This window comes from Vicugna pacos, chromosome 3 (assembly GCF_048564905.1).
Source record: "Vicugna pacos chromosome 3, VicPac4, whole genome shotgun sequence".
Taxonomy (NCBI): Eukaryota; Metazoa; Chordata; class Mammalia; order Artiodactyla; family Camelidae; genus Vicugna; species Vicugna pacos.
This window is the reverse complement of record NC_132989.1, coordinates 85,166,491-85,182,478: the sequence shown is the minus strand read 5'-3', so window position 1 is coordinate 85,182,478 and position 15,988 is coordinate 85,166,491. Positions and strand designations below refer to the sequence as shown.

Sequence of the window (15,988 nt, the reverse complement as noted above, 5' to 3'; positions counted from 1 at the left end):
CTCGGAGTCTTCCTGCTGAGATCTCTTCTGTATTTAGACAGACCAATACAAATTTCGGATTCCTGGCTGGAATGCCACAGACATCACAATAGCCTGGTAGAAAGATCACTGGTCTATAAGTCAGACACCAGCTGCATCACTAGAAAGTGGAAAATCTGAAGCAGGAAATCAGTCTGTGCCTCTATTTTCACACCTGTAAACTGGAAATAGTAACAAAAAGGGGTCTAACAGGTGGCACCCCCAAAATGTGAAGTCAAGAGTGGTCCATCCTCTTAGTTCACATCTCCCAGAATGGCTATCACCAAAAAGCACACAAGTGTTGGTGAGGATGTGGAGAAACCCTCATACAAGGCTGACTGGGAATGTGAAATGGCACAGACACTGTGGAAAAGAGTTTGGCAGTTCCTTAAAAGGTCATAGTGTTAACATATGACCCAACAATTCCATTCCTAGGTACATACCCAAGAGAAATGAAAATCCATGTCCTCACAGAGGCTTGTACATGAATGTTTATAGTGCCATTGTTCTTAGTAACCAAAAAGTAGAAACGATCCATAGTCTACCAACTGATGAACAGACAAACAAAATGTGGTTCGCCCATACAATGGAGTATTATTCAACCACAAAGGAAATGAAATACTGACACGTGCTATCATGTATGAACACGGCTGAACACAAATGAACCTGGAACACACTATGCTAAGTGAAAGAAGCTGGACAGAAATGGCCACATAATATATAATCCATGTGTAGGAAATGTCCAGAATAAGCAAATTGATTGATGGAAATCAGATGAGTAGTTGCCAAGGGGTAGAGGGAAGGGGGGATGGGGAGTGGCTGCTAATGTGTATGGGATTTCTTTTTTGGAGGGATGGAAATCTTCAGAGATTAGATAGTAGTTGTGGATGCACAACCTTGTGAATCTACCAAAAACCACTGAATTGTACACTTTAAAATAGTGGAGTTTATGGTATGTGAATTATATCTCAATTTTTAAAAAAACAAGCTGTCTTCTAAGACTAAAACTAGAAGAAGCAACTTTCAGTGGGTGCACAGCCCCTACCAAAGCACCCTACCCAAAGGGAGGCGTTATCAAGGTGCCACTAAAGAGACTTGAGAAGAAGCAGATCATATAGCACCTCCAAAGGGCATCCCAGAGACTGGGTCATAACTAAAAGAAGCTGTTCTGTAACCTAACCCTCTCTGTTACCACCAATATGTCTAATGAAAAGAGACAGGAGGGACAGAGCACTTTCTGAAAAAGAGAACCAGTGTTTATTATTGCAAAATTATATTGATTCTGAAGGCCTTGTGTCAGTTCCTTTGAGAGAGACATCAGTAGATTAGCAAGGGAAAGACTTACTGGAAGAAAATACTCAGGTTTGGGATGGGAGTTAGGGGAGTTATAAAATCCTATGTAACAAAGCGATCTTCTACCTTTAAGTTGATGTGCTTTGAAAGAGGATGTGCCCAGAGCAAACAAAAAATGCCATTCTCTGTCACACAATAGTGTGATAAATCTGCTCTCCATTTTAGACATTCATCTCCTCCAGGTCTGGGTACATGGGTTAGGCCTCCAGCACTTGAGCAAAGAGCACGCTGCAACATGGACTTCCACCTACTCAAAGACATCAGCTCCAGCGACTCTGCGTCCGTCTCCACCCCACCATGGCCTCAACTTTTCTCATTCCCATAAGCATATAAACATGCTGTTATCCTTCCCATATTAAAAAGAAAAAAGAAAACAAGACTTCTTCTCCAGGCATTTCCCGGTTTCTCTGCTTTGCTCTGTGTCTAAACTCTTCAAATGAGGTGTCCCTACTCCAGTTTCTCTCCTTCCATTCTCTCTGAAACTCCCACGTGGCTTTTGCCCCACACTCTACAGAAATGGCTCATCAAGGGCTTCACCTTGTTAAATCCAATGGTCAGTTTTCAGTCCCCTCTTACTTGCCTTCCCAGCAGTATTTGACCATTGAGCTTTTCCTCTTCTGTGAAGCACTGGCTTCACTCGGTTTCCAGCACACCACACTCTCCTGGCCCTCTTCCTACTTCACAGGTCCCTCCTCCTCAGTCCCCATTGCTGGAACATCCTCTTCTAACTCTTCATGCTGGGGTGACCCACAGCTAAATCCTGGGACCGTCACTCCCTCTCCAATGGCATCCAGGTTCTATGACTCTAGAGACAACGTGCCATCTGTAGGCTAATAACTCCCTAATCTGTCTTTAGCTCAAAGATCTCCATACATCCAGGCTGCCATAGCCAGCTGCCTTACCCTACAACTCCACTCGGATGCCTAGTAGTCATCTCATACACAACCTTTCCTGAGCAGACCTCTTATCCTCCCCTCCAAAGCTGCCTCAACTCTAGACTTCCCCATTTTATTTCATGGCAACTTCATTTTCCCAATAGCTCAGACCAAAAATTCTTGAGTCTTTTTGATGTCTCTCTCTCTCTTATGCTGCACATCCATTCTGCAAGGGAATTTACCTGCCCCACCTTCAAAATACATCCAGAATTTGGCCACCTCTCACAACCTCTGCTGCTGCCTGCTGGGTCCAGCCCACCATCTTTTCCATCCTGAACCACTGCAATCACCTCCTACCCTTCCCACTTTCTCCCTTTCAGTCTGCTCCCCACATAGCTGCCAAAGTGATCCTGTCCAAGCACTTCAGCTCATGTCTCTCCCCTGCTCACAGCTCTGTCATGGCTCCCGTTTTTCTCGGGGGAAAGGGCAAAGTCCATACGGTGTCCCACAAGGCAAACAGTTTTGTCTCCCAACACTCCTCAGACTTCATTTCCTTCTGTGCTCCCCTCACTCACTCTCTCCAACCACAGTGGCCTTCCTGCTCTTCCTCGTACTCACCAGGAATCCACTTAAGGCTTTTCCCTGTCCCTGGAAATTTCCCCCAGATACCTTCATAACTAACACCGTACCATCCTTCAAATCTTGATTAAAGTGTCACTTTCTCAACATACCTTCCTAAATTTCCCTGTTTAAAATCGCAGTGCACACACCTCCGATTCGTGCTCCCTGTCCACTTACCCTGACCTTTGTTTGTGCAGTTGGTCCTTGAACATTGGCAAGGGTTAGGGGCACCCACATTCTGGAAAGTGGAAAATCGAGGACAACTTTATATTTGGTCCTCCATACCTAGTTCTGAATCTGCAGATTCAACCAATCTTGTATCATGTAGTACTATATAGTACGTATCCAGTATAAAAAATCAACATATAAGTGAACTCTTGAAATTCAAACCCATGTTGTTCAAAGTACAGTGCCTGGAAGGCACACCTAGCAACCTCCACTCACTGACACCCAGCCTGCAGAAGGCCCATGCCAAAAGAACCCCAAGTGATCAAAAGGGTGGCTTCAGAAACCCACACACGGGCCTTGAATACTATAGACTGCTAAGCTTAGAAAGGCCCCAGAGAGCCTTCAGCCCAACTCTCTCCCTCACTATGTAGAGAAGGATGCTGAAGCCTGGAGCAGTTCAGAAGCCTTACTTACAAGAAAATAGTCTCTTAAATGTCAGTTTTCCTTCCCTTTCCCTCCCCAACTCTAAATATCCTCTTCTTTAAAATATGTAGAAATAAACATTTCTGTGTATCTAATGAGATAATTCCGAATATTGAATGCCTGTTATATACAAGGCATTCAGCCCTAAGCTATCCCCCACTAAGAACACTAAGATAATTTGTATGAAGCGGACCGTACTTTCTCTAAGCAGAAGCCCAGCTACAGAAGTGATTCATCTGCATCCCTGACTGGTACAGTAAGAAGAGCAATGAACCTGGGCCAGAGGTCCTGACCTTCACTCTGCTCCTGATTCATCACAGGACTCTGAAGCCACCATTCACGCTCCCTGGGCCTCCATCTCCTCAATCTGTCACAAGTGGAGTGGACGAGAGCATCATCCAGCTCCAAAAGGGTGTAAACAAAACACCCTATAACGGTGGGAGGGTATAGCTCAGTGGTGCATGCTTAGTGCGCATGAGGTCCTGGGTTCAATTCCCAGTACCTACATTTTTTTAAAAAAAGTCTTATAACAGAGGCCTTTTCACAAACATTTAGAACAAATCTGAACTTACCACGGTGTACGAGGCCCTGCACGAGGTGACCTCTCTGCCTCACTCACTCCACCCAGGCTGTGCTGATAGTCTCCCCTGGGTCCACACACACACGCTCACATACACCCCACCCCTACAGGCACTCTCACGCCTGCATACACACTCACTCACCCACTATCTAGGTTTTCTCAGGTTGGCACCCCTTCATCTGGGAGGTTTCAGCTTTAATGTCAGCTGCTCAGAAAAGCCTTTTCTGATCACCATCTCTAGAACAGATTTTGCGCCAGTATTCTTCATTTCAGCACCCAACTTTTTTCCTTTACGATACTTAACAACAACTTAAAATCATTATACTTATAAATGTCTTCCTTAGCAGACTCTACACTCCATCATAGCAAGGATTAACTCTGTCTTATTCACCTTTGCTTCTTACCCCAAGCATTTAGCACTGTGTCTGGCAACTAATAGGCATTCAATAAATATTTGTGTAACTAATTAATCAATATGATCCCAAGCCTTTTCCCCCAATAGCTGATTCACTCCTCTACTACCGTGGAGAGAGTACAGCAAATTCAAATGCAAATGCACGTATCAGCATGCATTGCTCTTTTCAAAAATATTGATTCCCTGAGTTATGTAGATTTTCCAATTCCAAATTTTGACACATTCATTACACAATATTTTTGAAAACGCATTTTTTAATATCACTCTGTCTCACTGGGAAAGTCCTTAAGTGTTGAGAAAATGTTAAGCTCGTGATAGCCGACACAAATGTCCCCAAAACTCTACTTTTCACCTGAAAGCTCTAATTTAATTAGCAACAAACATTGTCAGCTGTTTTCTCTAAAGTGACAAGCTCACTTCATTCATATTTGAGAAAATGCCTATCAAATACCCAAGTCTGAATAATCATATTTTGTCTGTCAGCATTTTTTCAGATAGAAATAGTATTCCATGAAAGAGATCAGTTCGCAACTCAATTACGCTAGTGCTTTTCCTCAAAGCAACCACCACACTCTAATATGCAGCCTAAGTGCCTCGTACATATTTTGCACACTTCCCACATCAATAGAATATTTAAAAGGTAGAGTAAAGATGTGTTAATTTTTTTTTTAATTTTGTTGTTTCTACTGTCTCATCAAAGCCATTCTTAAGTGGTAGTGGTTTTCTTTTCTGAAAGTGGCTGACAATGAAGAATACAGTGACTACTAGTATAGTTTGGTGCCACCACACTGATTTGTGCTAAGACACCAGCAGTTTTACACATCATTGCCTTTGTGACATCAGTGAAAATGTCAACAGACAGATGAAAAATTAAGCAACATCTTAGTATTATTACAGAAATAATTTTAATCTCACAGACTCCTGAAAATGTTTCAGGACCCCCTAGAGGTCCACAAACCACACTTTGAGAACTACTGGCTTACAATATTGCAATGGCTCATTTACAGTTGGAATGAAATAGTCTTCATATACAATTTTTTAAATTTACATTTCATAGTCAAAACATCTGGAAAAGATTGTTAGAACAGAACAAAGTTAGTGGACACATTTTTCAATTTCAAAACTTTGTACAAAGATGCAGTAATCAAGATAGGGTGATGCTGGCATAAGAAAAGATAATGTTAAAGAATTGAGAGTCCAGAGATAAACTCTAACATTTGTGGCAAATTGATTTTTGACAAAGGGATCGAGACAATTCCACAGGGAAAGAATTGTCTTTTTAAGAAACAATGCTGGGACAGCTAAATATCTACATGCAAGAGAATGAGGTTGGGCCCCAACCTCAAACCATGCACAAAAATGAACTCAAATCATACAAAAAAATTAATTAAAAACAGACCTAAGTGTAAGAAATAAAACTATAACACTCTTAAAAGAAGATCTAAGAGTAAATCTTTGTGATCTTGGGTTAGCCAATGATTTTTTTAGATGTAACACCAAAGACACAAGTGATAAAAGAGGTTGATAAATTTGACTTCATCAAAATTTAAAACTTTTGTGCTTCTCACAGGCTGGGAGAAAGTATTTAGAAATCACATATTTTATAAGGGACTCATATCCAGAACATGTAAAGAACACTTACAATTCAATAATTTAAAAAATATATAAACCCATCCAAAAATAGGCAAAAATGATTAAATGTTCATTTCTCCAAATAAGATCTACAAATGTCTAGTAGAGGGAGGGTATAGCTCAGTTGTAGAGCACATGCTTAGCAAACACGAGATCCTGAGTTCAATCCCCAGTACCTCCATTAAAAAAAAAAATCTATAAATATCTAGTAAACACATGAAAAGAAGCTCAACATTTGTCATTAGACGTTAAAGAAATACAAATCAAATCTATCATGAGAAACTGCCTCGCATGCACTAGAGAGCAACTACAAAAATAATAATAATAACAGCTATTGGCAATAATGTAGAAACATTGGTTCCTTCACACATTGTTATGAGAATGTAAAATGGTGCAGCCACTTTGGAAAACAGTTTGGAAGTTCCTCAAGATGTTAAACATATCTACCGTATGACCCAAGAATCCACTTCTAGGTATCTGCCCAAGAAAAATGAAAACATATGTCCAGACAAAAATTTGTACATAAATGTTCATAACCATATTATTCATAACACGTAAAAAGTAGATATGTATCAATTGCTAAATGAGTAAATAAAATGTGGTATATCCATATGACAGAATATTATTTGACAATAAAAAGGAATAAAGCACTAATACATGCTACAATATGGATGAACCTCAAAAGCATTATGATAAATGAAAACAGTCAGTCACAAAAGATTACATATTGTATGATTCTATCTATAGGAAATGTCCAAAATAGGCAAGTCTAAGGAGATGGAAAGTAGATTAGTGGTTGCCTAGGGTAGGGGAGTTGGGGAGGAGGGTAATGGAGAGTGACTGCTAATGGGTATGAGGCTTCTTCAGGGAATGATAAAAATGTTCTAGAATCAGATTATGGTGATGGTTGCACAACCCTGTGGATATACAAAAGCCATTGAATTATATATTTCAAATGAATGAACTTTATAGTGTGTAAATTAAATCTCATAAATCATCAAAAGTCACCGTGAATAGAGGAATAGTAACCACATTTACATAAAAAGAAACAGAATTGTCTATGATTCCTTTATGAAATTTTTAGTAGTTGTAGTAGATCAAAGTTTGATTTTTTTTAAGTCTGCACAAAAATTATTAACCAGAACCAGAAGTAGGGTATCCCACCACTTTACTGAAAATAGTTAATCTTTGATGCACTAGTAATACCGGGGAAAAGGAAACATAGGGGTCTCAGTAGGGCTTCCTTCCAAGGTCATGTGATTTCTGAAAAAGCAACCTCTGGTTCTGAAGTCATCAGGGTGTTAACTGGGGATGGTTGGTTTCACACCAAACAGCGTGATCGAACATATGACCATATATATGTATGTAATTTCATGAAGACCACATCCTCAGCTCAGAGAAAGAGCTAAAGACATTCCTAGTAGAAAGCATACTGAACATTGTTCCTTCAGGGACTGAGGTTAATCTTTCTTAGAGTGAGATGTTCCCCAATATTGGAACAAAATAGCTGCTTCTGACTTCCCTTTTCCTTTCTTAGCTAACTCCCAAAAGAAAGAAGGAAGATCAGGCAGGAGAGAGAGGAAGGGAGGGAAAGAAGGAAGAGAGGAAGGGAGGTAGGAGAAACTCAGAGAAACTTTCATATGTCATAAGTTGTAAAATCAAACAATCAGGGGAAACACAATCAGAGGGCTGGAAATAGGCAACACCCCCTACTCCTAGCAGCCTCTGCCCTCACCTGCCAGAGACCAGACAGAAGAATAATCAATTATCATCCACCAATTGGGCAAGGAAAATCCAGGCAGGAACTTTTGAATAAATAAGGCTCCTTCCTGCATTTCCACATGCCCTTGGCCAATTACTCCTTACATAATCCAAAAAAGATAACTAGAAATAAACTTGGTTGGCGACCAATTTTTAGGACTTTTTTAAAGCTCTAATTTAAGTCTTTGAAGAGTTTTTATTCATGAACACAGAAGATGATACTGCTGATGATGAAAACTAGAATCCTCAAAATGCCAGCTGAGACATTTAAGGTTTCTTCTTGTGTACTGTGTTCTGAAGGCAACAAGGTCCCCTTGTCCCCACCCTCCCTGTAGAATTACAACCCTCTCCCTCAGCCCCAGCCAAGGAAACACATCTGCTGGTATCGAGCGATTATTCACTCTTCTCACTTGTATTTTTTTCCTAACACTCAACTTTGAAATCAGAAAGAAAGAAAAGAAAGGAAACCACATTCTTCATACTCTCGGTATATAAATAAGAGTCAGTCAAGAACTGAAGACAGCGTTTCTCGTTGATTGATGTGGGGACACCAGCCACAATGAGGAACTCTACCTTTCTGGCAGCCACTCTCTCAGTGGTCATTTTCCTCCTTCTCATTCCTGAAGGTAAGACTGACTCTTGTCATTTCCATTATAACCATTAAGTAAAATGGAGCAGATTACAATGGACTTTTGGCAATATCAGCTAAGTGTCCTAAGAAGAGATTTCCCCCCACCCCGCCCCGCCAAGCCTTTACATTCTTTCTGGGATTCTAAATATGTCTTTATTTTAGAAGGAAAAACAACCTTCTTTCTTCTTTATAATTTCTTTATGAAAGATAATAGAACAGCCAGTGCTTATTGCCCTCAATTTGTGGCTTGAAAATTGCCAATAAGGACAATGTAAAAACAGGTAGATAAACAAACAAAGAGCTCTTACGTTAGGAAAACAAATAGTACCTTTCAGGAAAGGAATAGTGGTGCCTCAGTCTTTCTTGCTGCAGAAAATGCAGAGAGTCTTAAAGACAATTAAAACAAACCTGACCTAGACACCCCCCAAAAAATCAGGAATGATTTGAATTCTTATCGGTTTCTCTAGGCTAGTGTTTCCTTGGGAATACATTAGGACACTGGGGACATCCCCACATAGATTCTTTGGTGCTATAGTATATCGTGTTAAGCTAATTCTTTGGGGTACGAAGTAGTAACCAACATGCCTGGTTTCATGTGAGCTGCATGAGCATCAGTTTGAAATGTTGTAAAAGTCGTGGGATTATCACTAGAAGGGTAATGGCCCCTGGGTAGCTCTTGGTGGTCTTAAAAACCTTCTAGGCAGTGAGAACTGCTCTGGGGCTAGGCTGAACTGCGCTGACAAGGGTGGAAGAGCCATGAGTTTCCCCCAGGGCTCAGCAGCTTTGGAGGTGGGAGTGGTGGGCAGGGGCTGATGCAACAATCTATCTTACCAGAATTCTCAAAGAAGTTCTCTGGTTTATCTTTAATCTAAAAATGAGAAGAAATTTTAGCAATAACAAGGTTTCAGGACATTTGGAACAAAGGATGGGCAGAGCACCATAAGCATGATATAGCATGACTATATTCGGGCACATTAAGTTCACTATCACAGAGAGAAAACAGAGCAGATCTTAAAAATCCAATTATATCTCTTTTTTTTTGCTCCTTATTACCAACTTTTTTTCTCATTTTTCAGTTTTACTAGGTAGAACTGTTACAATTTAACTGCACATATACAATATATTGCATGCAAATACATATGTAAATATACTGCACATTTTTTTAGTTTACATATGTGTACTGATCGTTGTTTCTAAGAACAACTGTGTTTAGTGAGCAGACATGCCATCTCAAAAAAGCTCACTAAAAGCTTTAGCTTTTAAACTTACATAGTTATCAAAGGAATAAAGCCAACCACAAAATAAGAATCAACACAATGAGGTAATCCAACCGTAAATGACAGTCAAATGTGCTTACCCATATTCAAGAAATCAGTCATCTAAGTTATAAATAATAAGTAGTTCTGCTCCGTTTTGTTTCTTGTGGTCAGAGAGAGCTGTGTGGGCTCATAAATGGAACAGACCCAGCAAAGCCAGACTTGATGCTCTGGACAGCTAGTCTCAATCCTCCTACAGATTAGGACCCTCTGGAGGGTTTTGAAACAATACTGACGTCCTAGCTCCAACCCCAGTGACTTTAATTTATTTTGATTCTGGGTAGATCAAGAATTGCTAATTTTAAAAGCTTCTTGCCTGCTCTGAACTCTATTCCCAACCCTGCTAGGTTGCAGGACATGTGGACGTTTTTTGAGGTGGCATGTGTACTCACTAAACACAGGGCTCTGCAAAAGGGAGTATTCTATTGAGTTATGGTTTCTGCAGCTCAAAAGGTCCAAAGGTGCATCTATTCATGATCCATCCCGGGAAAAAAATTGAGATGTGGATGAAGTTCTCTTGGTTTCTCTAAGTTCCTTATGATTTTAGTTCTAGAGCCTAGGACTTCCCCTTCCCAACTACCTTCTGGGAATTACAGCTTTTCTGGACACTCTCTTCCCCATCCCCCACTCTCATCATTTAAGACTTAGTGTAAATCCAGCAATGAGTTGGTTTTAATAATGGGGTAACAAGCACTGTGCCCTATTTAAGGAAGCATGAGTCTCAGCCAGTGGCGAGGAGAAATGTTTGGGGAGACTCCAAGAACGTCTGGTATAGGAAGGTGGAGTGCTGAGAGTGTGTCACAAGAGCATGAGAGCCTCTCAGGCAATGTGGATGGTTTGCCATGTGCTTTGGTCTTACTATTCTCTAATAATGAATCTATACTTCTGGTCTACCACCAGGGACATTTGACTAAGGCAGAATCCTCTCCTTAGAGAATCTTCTCTCCTCCCTTCCTTAGAAAAGGGCTTAGATTAAACCTTATGGTTCAATCTGGATGGAAGGAGAGTTTCAGGTACAATAGATATTATTTTCTCAATTTATGAATGAGGGAATCCAAACTTCAATAAGCAGAAGTCTCAGAATAACCAAAGAACTCATGGGTAGGGTCACAGCTAAAAGATGCTATTATTAGTTTCTAAGCTGTTGGGTTTTGCAAGGGCTTGGGGTGAAAAGGGCAGCTTTCAGGCTTCTAAAAGCCACTCTGCTTACCCAGGTTAATACTTGGCTAGAAAGGGAGAGGGATGGGAGGATACACAAGGTTGCCATCATCACCAGCAGCTCCTGAAGCAATGGTTACTGGTAGAGACCAATGCACACCTGTCTGCCCTTTGCAAACCCTGAGGCCTGAGCTCAGTGGTTGTGACAGATTTTCAGCCTGATAATCCCTAAAACTGCCAATGGCATGGTTTCTGTGGGTGAAAAAGCAGGGCCTTCTCAGGGAGTCCAACACAAATGGGATTTACATTCAGATATTTGAAATCCACATGGAAGGTGGGGAGGATGCTCTCATCTCCCTTCCTCTCTAAGTGGGAAAATCATGTCTAGTTTTCTTAGAAACATGGCTTTCAGTAGGGCTCTTTGGAGTGGGCACTGATATGATTTGCCTTTTTCTTTCTAATTTTTAACAGATTTCTCTATAAAAATTATTGGAGGAAATCAAGTGACTCCTCATTCAAGACCCTACATGGTGCTGCTGCTTCAAGGGAAAGACATTTGTGCCGGGGCTTTGATTGCAAAAGACTGGGTATTGACTGCAGCTCACTGTGTCCTGTAAGTGCTTGGGTTTTAAAAAATGTTTGTGGAGATAGTCTAATTTGGGGGAATATTAGTGAATAGAGTAAATACCACTAAAGCCACAAGATCTCCACATCACTTATATCTTTGGCAATTTGTCTGCTCCAACAGGGAGTTGAGTCCAGGCTCGGCCCCAAAGAATCAGACCAATGAGGAAGCAGCATCCAGACTCTTTCTGTAGATCTCCTCTAGAGCCACGGGGGTCAGGTGCTGCAAGTTTTTGCTGCTTCCGGTCTTGACTTCACAATGGTGTGGAAGGGTGGACATTTCGGTCCACTCAGGGGCCTGAGCACAGCTGTCAAGTAGAGAAAGCTTCTTTTGCATGCCTTCCTGTTTTTCTTATGAACTTCTTTCACTTTCAGCCACCTCTTAATTGCTGTCAACCACTTCAAACCTCTGTCAGGGCTGGTCTTTACTCCTTAAATCAAGCCTCTAAACACAGGGCTGTCTATTAAGATAGCCACTATCATATTGGCTATGTAAGTTTACATGTGGCAATATATATTTACTTACATTAATTAAAACTAAATCAAATTACAAATTTAGTTCCTCCATCTCACTGGCCACATTTCGGGTCCTCAGCAGCCTACATGAGGCTCCATACTGAACAGTGCAGACCTTTAGACCATTTCATCATCACAATGTACTCTACTGAAAGCACTGTGCTAGTATCTTAAGTGAGACTAACATCAGCTGTATAATGGAAAAACGGCAGTGTGAATATATGGTTGGTGTAGTTCATACTAAGTTGTGAATGATAATGGCCTTAATCATTAATACATCAGAGAGTATTTTGATTTTATTAACCAAAATGACCTTTAGCATGGAGGAGTAAAAGAATCCTGGGCCCCTTCTTCAGACCACCATCCCCTCAATATACACATACTCAATGCCATGCAAATCAGTTCTTCCACTAAGCAATCTGTTTCTGAAAGTTTTCCCATTTAAGTTTGTTGTTCTCTCACAAAGATTTCTTCATTGCATTAGTCTACATCTATCAAGTGTCTTGCTTTTGTCTCTAGACTACTGAGACCTCTTGTTTTCTAGTCATCTAGAACCCAGTTCTCTATTACAACTAAAGCAGGGTTGGGGGGGTACGGTACTAAAACCCTGACAAAAATCCCAAGACTTGGCTTCGCTGCCCTGGAATTCTCTTATTATTTGTTTTTCAATGAACCTAGTTCAGCGTGTTATAAATAAGCTGCAGGTGATTCTGATGATACATTTATAAACAAATTACTTTTTATTCTTTAAGGTACACATTTTTTTCTGAGCCACAAACCAGTATTTCCACAGCAAGTGTATTTACAAATGGGACAAAGAAACTGATCAGCACATAATATGCTCATATCCTGATTTAAACATTAAATCAAATTAACAGTGTTGTCTTTGTTTTCAGGAACAAAAAATCCCAGATCATTCTTGGGGCTCACTCAAAAACCAAGAAAGAGCCTGAAAAACAGATAATGTTTGTTAAGAAAGAGGTTCCCTATCCATGCTATGACCAGGACACACATGAAGGTGATCTGAAACTTCTAAAGGTACAAATCTTTGATTATTACTTTTGATTGACTTCAAAGTCACAGAAGCACCTACAATCTGGCCACCTATGTGGAAACCTTTCTGGGTGTCCCTATAGATACAGACTAGAGCTGCATAAGGGGGTCCCTGAGGGTTGGGCTAGAATTTAAATTAAAATGTGACACTTTTAATTATTTCATTCTGTTAACTCTTTTTGCTTGTCTTCCAACAGCTAAACAAAAAAGCAACAATTAATAAAAATGTGGATATCCTTCATCTCCCTAAAGTAGGGGATGATGTGAATCCCGGAACTATGTGTCGAGTTGCAGGGTGGGGAAAGTTTCACAATAATTCACCTGCATCTGATGTTTTGAGAGAAGTCAATGTCACTGTCATAGACAGAAAAATCTGCAATGATCAAGGGCATTATAATTATCAACCTGTGATTGGACTGAACATGATTTGTGCTGGAACACTCAAAGGTGGAAAAGACTCCTGCGATGTAAGTGAAATAGGACCCCAAATTTTAGCTGTTGGACTAATTCATGCAGATATAGAGAACATAAATTCATGCTTTGTCTTGTCATGGCATTAACTTCTACAGGGTCCTAGCACTTTTTCAAAGGAGTTTGATAAAACTCCAGTCAAACAAATTCATGTTCTCAGCTCAGGTGAGTTGTTCATCAAAAATAGCAAGTTCATTGCTAGTGTATGGGTTGAACTACTACATCTTCTTGATTTCATATCAAAAACCACTGAGAAACAATTTTTTCCACTTTTAATATTAATATATGAAACTGAAAAATACATAAATAATTTTTTCCACTTTTCATATTAATATATCAAAACTAAAAAATATATAACAGGAGAGCTGAAGTCAGGGTACCTCTGGGGCCTTCAGTACCTTTTCTCTATCTCAGTACCCCCCCCAAATTCCTCTGCCCTTTAACCAGGCAAGTCTGAAATGCCTGCATTCCCAAGACTGACTGAAGATCTCAGGATAGACCTCCTAGAACCAAGCTCAGCCCCCAGGAAGCAACTTCCAAGCATGACCCATACCAGAGATCATGGAAGCCTCCCTGCCAGTATCCCCTGAGAAGGGCTGGGACAGGGATCTGCTTAAAGACAAGGGTAGAAGAACATGTGACAAGGTTTAAGCTCTGAGTCCTGGCTTGTCATTCCTCACCTCACTGGGATGGAGCTGGTTCCGCAGAGCCTTGCATTTGCAGAACTCTATGTACAAGCCTCAACGGCCCACCATCTGGCCCCACCAGTCCTCCCTAAAGCCAAAGCAGGGAAACCACCCATCAGGACTTCAACGTTAAACACACTGAAATATACTGATTCTAGAGTTCCATGAGAGAGTGCAAGGTCACACACTGGGTGGCTCAGTCACAAGAATATCAAGCAGGGACCTACAGCTAACTGAAGCCTCCCTGCTGGTGGAGCCAGGCAGCTCCAAAGTGTAATCACTGACTTCCAGCGGCTTCCAACTGGATTCTCAAAGGAGCCTCAGAGAGCAATCGCTGTCTATTTTAGAAAATGAAGGAAAAGATTGCTTTGGTTTTGTTCCTTTGGGAAGACAATTATCTGCCAGAGGAACTAGAAAACATGGTTTTTACTCTTTCCCTCAATGTCCTATCTGCATTTGACTATTTTATCCCTTGAATTATTAAGCATTTTGAGAAAATGCCAAGAGAGTTTCCTTCTAAAGCAGAGAATGTCTCAAAATTAGTAGATAATTCAAACAATAATACATGTCTCATTTCAATTTTCACTGGTTCTTTAGACAAATCTAGAAAGCCAACTTGAAAATATTAAAATATACTCGATCATTTTGATTTTTTAGGCACTAATTATCAAGTAAGTCGAGGTTGGTCTTATCTTCAGCTTAAATGCTCCACATTAAATGGAATTGCTTCCATTCTGCTAGTGGTCATGGTTAATACCGGTCTCCACTATTTCTCTTGCTTTCCCCTAGGGAGATTCTGGAAGCCCTTTGATATGTAACGGTTCCCTCAGAGGCATCACCTCCTTTGGCATTCAGGGGAGATGCGGGGACCCTCGAGGACCTGGCATCTATACTCTTCTCTCAAAGAAATTCCTCAACTGGATAATTAAGACTGTGAAGCATGCAGTTTAGATAACTGTATTTCATTTCACTTGCTGTCACTTCTTAATTTTATCATAAATAAAACCAACTGGTATCACTGGACCTGTTTCTTTCCTTTAATTTTTAGCGAGTAGATCTTGACCAGCAAAGTGAGGCAGGATAATATAGAGATAATAATGTGGATAATGCAAAGGAGAGATCAAGGGACCAATGTCACCTGTCTCATCCATGACACAGTGACAAGTGACACACAAATTTTGCTTGAATTATTCACTTCACTGATTCAATGGGACTAAGGAGGAATGACACTAAGGTCAGTCTGGGAACAAGCACAGCAGAGCACTCAGCAATTCTGCCAGGAACAGAAACAGCCAATCTGGAGCATTAGGGTTAAAAGGAATTAAATTTGTCCTTCAAAGGCCATTGTTCCACATCAACACCTGCCATTCAGATTTATGTGCAAGAACCTGAGTTGATGGGAGAAGCAGAAACAAGAGATCCTCATAGTATTTTCCAAAAGCAGGTGAGAAATAGGAATTAAAATTCCAGGGGATATTAATGAGGTGCTTAGTTAGCCAAGAAAAGTATGCAACAGAAAGCCAGCCTCCTTTCTCAGGAGTTGGAATTTAGGCCTTAGATTTTCTAGGTGATTTCTTGGTTCTCTTTGTTCCTGAGCCTTGGTAGGTCCAATCAACATGGTGGGTAC

The 15,988-nt window shown here is 40.6% G+C and overlaps 2 protein-coding genes across 7 annotated transcripts in view; one reads left to right on the top strand and one right to left on the bottom strand.

Moving 5' to 3' along the window:
* The window catches only part of CDC20B (cell division cycle 20B), an 81,115-nt gene that overhangs the window by 5,947 nt on the left and 59,180 nt on the right, over positions 1-15,988 (bottom strand). The window contains exon 11 of one of the 6 annotated variants that reach the window (XM_072958680.1): positions 11,911-11,943. The exons of the other annotated variants lie outside the window; for them this stretch is intronic. Coding sequence (XP_072814781.1) covers positions 11,926-11,943 — 18 coding nt within the window. The 3' untranslated portion in view covers positions 11,911-11,925. Of the gene's footprint in view, positions 1-11,910; positions 11,944-15,988 lie in introns of those variants that run through there. 6 annotated transcript variants of the gene reach the window in all.
* On the top strand, positions 8,447-15,382 carry GZMA (granzyme A). Its single transcript, XM_006205994.4, has 5 exons — positions 8,447-8,532; positions 11,483-11,624; positions 13,048-13,189; positions 13,402-13,671; positions 15,151-15,382. The coding sequence occupies exons 1-5, from the start codon at positions 8,466-8,468 to the stop codon at positions 15,310-15,312; spliced, it is 783 nt and encodes a 260-aa protein (XP_006206056.1). The 5' UTR covers positions 8,447-8,465; the 3' UTR covers positions 15,313-15,382.

What these genes read in the sequence shown, in the direction of transcription:
- GZMA (XM_006205994.4), top strand. Translation starts at nt 8,466, where the DNA reads ATGAGGAACTCTACCTTTCTGGCAGCCACTCTCTCAGTGGTCATTTTC. An exon ending in CCTCCTTCTCATTCCTGAAG is followed by an intron (nt 8,533 to 11,482) that starts GTAAGACTGACT and finishes AATTTTTAACAG; the next exon opens with ATTTCTCTATAAAAATTATT. An exon ending in GTGGAAAAGACTCCTGCGAT is followed by an intron (nt 13,672 to 15,150) that starts GTAAGTGAAATA and finishes GCTTTCCCCTAG; the next exon opens with GGAGATTCTGGAAGCCCTTT.